The 8,337-nt window shown below is 46.9% G+C and overlaps 1 protein-coding gene across 1 annotated transcript; it reads right to left on the minus strand.

Moving 5' to 3' along the window:
- Positions 1-3,520: 3,520 nt before the first annotated feature.
- On the minus strand, positions 3,521-5,977 carry LOC119333625 (putative FBD-associated F-box protein At5g56700). Its single transcript, XM_037606465.1, has 4 exons — positions 5,840-5,977; positions 4,632-5,576; positions 4,294-4,437; positions 3,521-4,181 (listed from the first exon to the last, which is right to left on the minus strand). The coding sequence occupies exons 1-4, from the start codon at positions 5,975-5,977 to the stop codon at positions 3,798-3,800; spliced, it is 1,611 nt and encodes a 536-aa protein (XP_037462362.1). The 3' UTR covers positions 3,521-3,797.
- Positions 5,978-8,337: the final 2,360 nt, after the last annotated feature.

Raw genomic sequence — 8,337 nt, forward strand, 5'->3', positions numbered from 1 at the left:
CCCTTTTGAATTCAATGGGTGGGCCCAGGTGCGTCCTTTAGTTTCTCTCTTACACAGATTTGCTTAAAAAGAATGTTGAGTTCCCGTCAAAAAAATTAAAGGAATGTTGAGTTTGTACGTTCTTGTCGGAAATCAAGCACTGTAATGCTCGCGCGTGCAATAGCATCCCCTGTAATTTCTTTGTTTTCTAAGATATTTTGTATGTCAAAAACCTTTTAATTTAGGTCCAGTACCTTATTTGGATTTCTTTTTTATCAGAAGGGTCTCTCATATACTGGACCTAGATTTGCTTTTTTTACATTCGCTAGCATAACGTCAGCTTCACTTGACAGCACAGTATGATGTGCCAATTGTCGAGCACTCAAAGAACCCATTACGTACATTACTGAACTTAATTACAACAGCTCACTGCTTTAACGATCATAAACATTTTAGGTTGGGATGCTCAAACGCCCAGAAGGATTAGGAGCACAAAGTCACTTCATGATTTTTCAAGAAGGTCAGTTCTGGGAGCGGTATTTTTTCTTTCTTTCCGAAAAGAAGGTTGCCCCAATCTCTGCATCCAAGAATACACACAATCATCTCTATTGTATTATTCAACAGAGTCAAACAAAACCAATACATGGATCAACCTTAAGCCACCTTTCTGATGACCTTTATCGTCACACCTACAAGCTTGATGATGTGTCCTGACCTCCCACCAACACACAACATCTAATTCGGTGGGCAGTGGCCTCGCGAAGCCGCCCCGCGTCAAGCCAAGAGCCTCAACTGGTCTAGACGAGAGCCCCACGGGCCACGGCTGTATTTACAAAAGGTGGAGATTTCCCTTTTTAATTAGAGTATATGTGATAAGCTCTTGAACAAAGAATTCGGTTTATTTATCAGCCATTGCATGTAGGCAGACTTAGGGTGCCCCGTGTACCAAGAAAACTAAAACTGAAAGATAGGCTAATTAGGGAGTGCGGTGATTCGGTATGCACCTGGGCGTTAACAGTAAATTCAAACCTGGATATGAACAGTAAATCAAAATAAAATAGCAAGCACATTCAAAAATAAATAATTTTCTTCTGCATCGAGGTAAATGACATTTCCCGGAAAATAAAAAGTTCTGGTCTTAGAGAAACTGAAAAAAAAGGTTGTAAACTGATTTTTTTGTGTGTGTCTAGAGCTTCTCGAATATCATTTCACCCCTAAAATTTGCACGTATCTACCGTGTTGGAGCATCTTTGATGCCAAAAAATGTAAGTTTTTTAAAAAGAAAATTATACATTTTTCTGAATTTACTGTTCATTGAGTGTAGACGAGCCCGAGCACAAACGCGGATTACCGCTAATCAGGCTCATTGGAGGCTGTGTTTACCAGGCTTACAAGCCGTGGCATTCCCCCACTCCATGGGAAACGCATTGGAACTAGCAGGAAGACTGAGAAAAAGCTCACGGATCCATCCCGCGAGCAGCAGTCAGAGCCAGAGCCAGACACCAGGCGCAAAATGACGAGCAGCAGGGCGATTCATGCGGCTGATTCACTCATTTTGCTCCGTTTGTAGTTCATATTAAAATCTCTAAAAAATGCTTATATGTAGGAACGGAGGGAATCGTAGCTGTTGTGCGGCAATCCTTTCTCTGCTAGACTGACATTGGTTAGAACCCTCTCCCTGAACCAAAGCCACACGAAGAAGCAGCGACATTTGGCCTCCACCTTAGCAGACCATAGTTTGGCAGGCTTATAGCCTTATGACACCTAAACCTGCCATACCTGCCTGAAGAGAAGGCACGCCTGCGAACTAAACAGCGTGATCTTGAAGTAGAACAGTCCAATTATTCCCAAGGAAGTTGGGATCATGGAGACATATAGCCAATCATGGGTTCATCAGCAAAAAGGGTCATCGATAGTGAGATCAGATGCTTTCTCAGAGAACGAAACATTTGCAACAGAATACACATGACATCGATTTTTCAGGAAGAGGGTAGCTTTGAGAGCGGTACTTACAGGTGCACAGTTCCCAGATTGTACATATTTCGGCGAAGTAATTTTTTTCATATGCAAAGAAGCGGATATAATTACTCCATAAATAACATGTTTGCCAATAGCTTCACTTGGCAGCGGTGCCAAAAACCTAGTCGCCGAGTTGGCTTATGCAGAAACAAATAGACAGTAAACAAAAGAAAGCTGAAGTCAACGGTAAGCAAATAGCATAGCAATGTACTCCCTCCGTCCCAAAATTCTTGTCTTGGATTTTTCTAGATACAAATTTATTTAGTCATACATCCGTATCTAGACAAATCTAAGACAAGAATTTTGGGATGGAGGGAGTACTAGACAAATAGGCGTGCTTTGCTGCGCCGACCATAATAGTGTTTGTGATCTTGCAGCATTGTCTTTTTACTTTAATTACATAGCGTTCGACTGGTTCATCATAGACTCATGGTAGTACAATGTAAAAAATGCTAACATGCCAGTAACAATGCAAGTTCTTCTATGTGATTATGACATATTAAAGATAACAATAGATGTACATCAGTGGACTATGACATATTAAATCATTAATATATCCATTCGTAGCCAATGTTTGAAACACCACAAGAAACTTAATCAGTTGCAAAACTAACCAATAATCATGGGGCAAAGGAACGGCGAAGTAGACTTCATGAATTTTGTCACAGACTGCATGAGCAAAATAGCTTGGACATCTAACATTACACCTCCAGTACAAGCTTCTTTTAAAATGCTCTCCCGTAAAATGGACAAACAGAACATAAATGATTTTCATGCTTTATCAATGGTAACATCCCTTGGGAATAGAAAAACATGACCAGTTTTTCAGTCTCAAGAATGTCAACATTGTTGGACATTTATGTTCCTCCTTAGAGCTGGCAAGGCTATTAGGCCACTGAAGTAACTAAATAATGAACGGTGAATGAAATCAAATGCTGGGCTATTGGCAGAAGTAAACCAAGAGACAACATCATCAAGGGCAAGCAACAACAATCTCTGGAAGATAGCACGGAGACGAAAGTCCTCTTTGCAAACAGGAGAAGCAGAGCCAAGCAAGTACAGTAACACCTACGTAACTGTTATATCTCTAAACATATATGGTGGGCATTCCATTAAGCAAAGAATTAGCATATTTGAACATTCCCACTTCTCGAAAATCTTTCAGTGAAACATGAATAGAGTAGCAACAACTTTGTTTTCGGAAACCAAGTACTCTAAGATTGTTCACAAACCAGGTCTCATATGTAAGCTCTAGCTTTGCTCAACTAATCGGCCAAGTCTTAATTGGAAAGAAAAAAATCTACTGTCATAAGCTATTTATTCCATATGCTTTTACCAGTCGATGCAATGTGCCATTTCTATTCCAGATACACAAAACATGATGCAGAAAGCAGAAGTGCAGAACTACATTTAGTCTCTGCCATCCTGATCCTGGCCAACCAAGCTCAGTATACTCTGACCACCAAATGATAGTTAACGAAACTGACAGAGGTGACATTCTACATAAGCAATGCAAACAAAATGAAACCACAGACATGCTAAAAAACAAGCGCACTATATCCAGAAGCACATTGTTGTCATATTGTCATATCGAGACAAACACATGAAAATAACACTAGTCTCTCAAGTACTCTGCCAGCTTTAATTCCTACACACTCTTGGTAGTTGGAAAACTCAGCCATATCTCAAGATAAGGCATGCCTACAAGAAACTAAACAGCAAGATCTTGCAAAGAACAGTCAATGATTTCTCAAAAAGTACGGATCAAGCATGTAACATACAGCGAATTAACCATGGATTCAGCACTCGAAAGGGTCATCGATTGTAAGAATGCATGCTTTCCCCAAGCGCCAAACAGTGGCAGCTTTAGGTGATACCCGTAGCACCGCAGAGATGCCTGTTGGAAACTGTAGACGCTGCAATTCATCTTTTGTCTCATTCACCTTCACAGCTGAAGACAAAATATCTTTGTGCGACGCAACCAGTAAGGACTGTAGCTCCTCTGCATTCATGGCGACGAACTTGAGGAATTCAAACTCATTTTGATCCCCTCGGAAATTGTGAATAACCATCTTCTTGACATGTGATCTCAAGCAACAAATCGGACTGATCTCTCGCCAGAAGTTGGCATGATGGTCCCCACTGGGTTCATTGGCAGTTACAGATGGACCACGCAGTACAGACTGCAAATTGGTACCAATGTGTGAGCAGTTTGGTTACATATATGGATCAAGCTGCTAATAATCGACGATACCATTGTGAAATGATGGACGGACTGAAGTAACTGGGAACTACCTGGATATGCAGCGTGTCAACGTTTGGAAAGCATCTGAGGAAGCTGGCCAGCATCTTGACCTCCACGAAGACACCAAAATTCACAGTCAACGCCAATATCTGGACGCTTGGAACTACAGTGCTTGTGCTCACCATTCTGTCTGGCTGCAAAGCGGTCCACCAAGACAGGTATACATAACTTATCGAGTGTTCTATAATCATACAAAACATCATCATGGATGGGATAACTTTGAAAGAGAGATTATCATGACTCATTGACTACTTTCAGATCATATATGAGAACAATCTAGATGGAACAATTTCAAGTTGAGAGAGAGATTGAGACTGGAGAGATGTACCCTGATGACGCTGTCACCAATCTGCAGCTCGTGAGTTCCTGTGTTCAGGTAGCCGAGCACCCGCAGGTTGGGAGCACAAACGATCCTGATCCTCACACCATTAAGCGGTAGGGACAGGAACAAGAAAAGCCGCGCCAGGAGCGGCGTGTCCACCACGGTCAACTCCTCCACCTTGAGCAAACCAACAAGCGCGCACGTGAGGCTTTTGCTGCGGAGACGGACGTGCTTGGAGCTATTGACGGTGAGCCGAAGGGACTCCAGAACGGGGCTCGCAGCGATCAAGCACTCCAGCTCCTGCTCGCTTATGACAATCCGTACTATGGCGAGAGCCCGGAGGCGGGGAAGAAGGACCTCGGTGCCGCTGGGGAACGTCCAGAAGTCCAGGGTGAGCTCCTGGAGCGAGTCGCAGCGGAGGATGTCGGCGGGAAGAAGGCGCGCGGGGTTGGGCTGGTCCATGACCCATCTGTTGGCGAGAAGGAGTTCCTCCGTGCGCTTGTCGACGAGGAGGCGCGGCCAGGCGGGGAGCTCACGGTCCAGTGAGGCGAGCCTGCAGTCGGCGAGGATGACGGTGCGGAAGTGGCCCGGGTAGTCGGCGAGGACTCGGGGGACCACGGCGTCGCGCGCGGGCTCGTGGATGTCAACGTCCTTGAGGACGAGCCGGTCGGAGCGCCAGAGGTAGCGCCAGCGGGAAGCGAGGACGGCGGTGCGGGCGGCTTCCATGAGGGGGAGGCGGGTGATGATCTCACGGAGGACGTCATCGTTGAGGTCGCTGATGAGGTCACCCCGCCGTGGCCCGCCGTGGAGAGGGGAGCGCCGCCGTCGGCCATGGTGGGGTGGCGGTGCGAGGGTTTGGTTGGGCTTTGGCCGGAATGGAGAGGCCCTGGCCTGGAATGTTCTTCGCGGAGAGATTTTCCCCTTTTCTAAGTTGGGATCTGCGAGGAGAGACTGAAATGAGAAGGGGGGGAACGGGAAATCACGGTCCTACGGTGAAATTCAGAGGATTGCCCGGGGAAAGGGACACGATCAACATGCACATCTTTTTTTTTTTTGAAAATCGCTCAACATGTACATCTAATCCATACCAAAAGGGCAACACTCTGCGCCGGCGCGCCGGCCGAATCTTTCGGCCGGTCAGCCCAGATCCGCCCGATCTATGCGCGCGCGGCCGTTAGATCTCTTCCCCGTCCACCCCAGCACCCATCATCAACCTCCCAGGCGAGAGAAAAACGAGAGAGAAGGAGAGCGCGGCCCCCACCCTCTGCCGCCGCGCGCTCGCCGGCCACCCCGGGCTCGCTATCCTCATGGAGGAAGACGCCTTGCTGGTCGCAAACGCTTTCATTTGTCATCGCAGCAAATTCCGTCGTCGGTTGTAGAAATTACCGAGGACGGTTGTAACAAAAATTATCGCAGACCCTCGGTTGTAGTTCGTCGCACCATGGATGCCGACCGCACCATTGCCGGTTCTAGCATCAGATGGAAAACGACGGCATGGCTTGCAGCCAAAAAAAAGCCGATAGTAGTGTGACGCCCCCGATTCAATCGTACACTAATCATGCACGCAAACATGTACGATCAAGATCAGGGACTCACGGGAAGATATCACAACACAACTCTAAAACATAAATAAGTCATACAAGCATCATAATACAAGCCAGGGGCCTCGAGGGCTCGAATACAAGTGCTCGATCATAGACGAGTCAGCGGAAGCAACAATATCTGAGTACATACATAAGTTAAACAAGTTTGCCTTAAGAAGGCTAGCACAAAATGGAATACAAATCGAAAGAGGCACAGGACCTCCTGCCTGGGATCCTCCTAAACTACTCCTGGTCGTCGTCAGCGGGCTGCACGTAGTAGTAGGCACCTCCAGCGTAGTAGGAGTCGTCGTCGAAGGTGGCGTCTGGCTCCTGGACTCCAGCATCTGGTTGCGACAACCAGAAAGAAAGGAAAGGGGGAAAGGGGGGAAGAAAGCAACCGTGAGTACTCATCCAAAGTACTCGCAAGCAAGGAACTACACTACATATGCATGGGTATAAGTGTAAGGAGGCCATATCAATGGACTGAACTGCAGAATGCCAGAATAAGAGGGGGATAGCTAGTCCTATCGAAGACTACGCTTCTGGCAGCCTCCATCTTGCAGCATGTAGAAGAGAGTAGATTGAAGTCCTCCAAGTAGCATCTCCAAGTAGCATCTCCAGTAGCATCGCATAGCATAATCCTACCTGGTGATCCTCCCCTCGTCGCCCTGTGGAAAAGTGATCACCGAGTTGTCTGTGGAACTTGAAAGGGTGTGTTTTATTAAGTATCCGGTTCTAGTTGTCATAAGGTCAAGGTACAACTCCAAGTCGTCCTGTTACCGAAGATCACGGCTATTCGAATAGATTAACTTCCCTGCAGGGGTGCACCACATAACCCAACACGCTCGATCCCATTTGGCCGGACACACTTTCCTGGGTCATGCCCGGCCTCGGAAGATAAATACGTCGCAGCCCCACCTAGGCACAACAGAGAGGTCAGCCCGCCGGTCTAAATCCTATGCGCGTAGGGGTCTGGACCCATCGCCCATTGCTCACCTGCACGTTGCGAGGGCGGCCGGAAGCAGACATAGCAACCTCCATTACAAAGGAAGTTGCGTTAACGCAATCCAATCCGGCGCGCGCCGCTCAGTCGCTGACGTCTAGAAGGCTTCGGTTGATACCACGACGTCGGGATACCCATAACTACTCCCACGTAGATGGTTAGTGCGTATAGACCAAATGGCCAGACTCAGATCAAATACCAAGATCTCGTTAAGCGTGTTAAGTATCCGCGAACGCCGAACAGGGCCAGGCCCACCTGTCTCCTAGGTGGTCTCAACCTGCCCTGTCGCTCCGCCACAAAGTAACAGTCGGCGGCCGTCAGGAACCCAGGCCCACCTCTACCGGGATGGAGCCACCTGTCCTTTCAGCCCCCTCATCAGAATCACTTGCGGGTACTCATCGAGCTGACCCGACTTTAGTCACCATCTGTATAGTATGTCTGTATAGTATAGTATATACCCGTGATCACCTCCCGAGTGATCACGGCCCAATAGTATAGCAAGGCAGACTGACAAGAAGGTAGGGCCAATGATGATAAACTAGCATCCTATACTAAGTATTTAGGATTGCAGGTAAGGTATCAACAGATGTAGCAACAATGTCAGGCTATGCATCAGAATAGGGTTAACGGAAAGCAGTAACATGCTACACTACTCTAATGCAAGCAGTATAGAGGAGAATAGGCAATATCTGGTGATCAGGGGGGGGGCTTGCCTGGTTGCTCAGACAAGGAGGGGTCATCAACACCGTAGTCGATCGGGGTATCAGCAGCAGCATCAGCCTCGTAGTCTACCGAAGAGAAGAGGGGAAAGAAACAATAAATACAATGCAACATAAGCATGACGATGCGTGACAAAGCAAACGGCGTGTTAGGTGTGCCCTCACGCGGTATTAGGTGATACCGGTGAAGGGGGAAAAACATCCGGAAAAGTATCCCCGGTGTTTCGTGTTTTCGGACAGATGCACCGGAGGGGAAAAGTTGCGTGTTTGCTATGCTAGGGATGTGTGACGGACGAACGGGCTGCGCATCCGGATTCGTCTCTTCGTTCTGAGCAACTTTCATGTTGAAAATATTTTAATCCGAGTTACGGATTAAAAGATATGATTTGCTAAAGATCTTATTAATT

This window comes from Triticum dicoccoides, chromosome 7A, assembly GCF_002162155.2.
Source record: "Triticum dicoccoides isolate Atlit2015 ecotype Zavitan chromosome 7A, WEW_v2.0, whole genome shotgun sequence".
Taxonomy (NCBI): domain Eukaryota; kingdom Viridiplantae; phylum Streptophyta; class Magnoliopsida; order Poales; family Poaceae; genus Triticum; species Triticum dicoccoides.

Excerpts from the sequence above, each read along its gene's own strand:
- LOC119333625 (XM_037606465.1), bottom strand. The coding sequence starts at position 5,977 with ATGACAAATGAAAGCGTTTGCGACCAGCAAGGCGTCTTCCTCCATGAG. Across the intron at positions 4,438-4,631 it reads TTGGTGACAGCGTCATCAGG|CCAGACAGAATGGTGAGCAC; the intron begins GTACATCTCTCC and ends ACCGCTTTGCAG. Across the intron at positions 4,182-4,293 it reads TTGACACGCTGCATATCCAG|TCTGTACTGCGTGGTCCATC; the intron begins GTAGTTCCCAGT and ends ACCAATTTGCAG.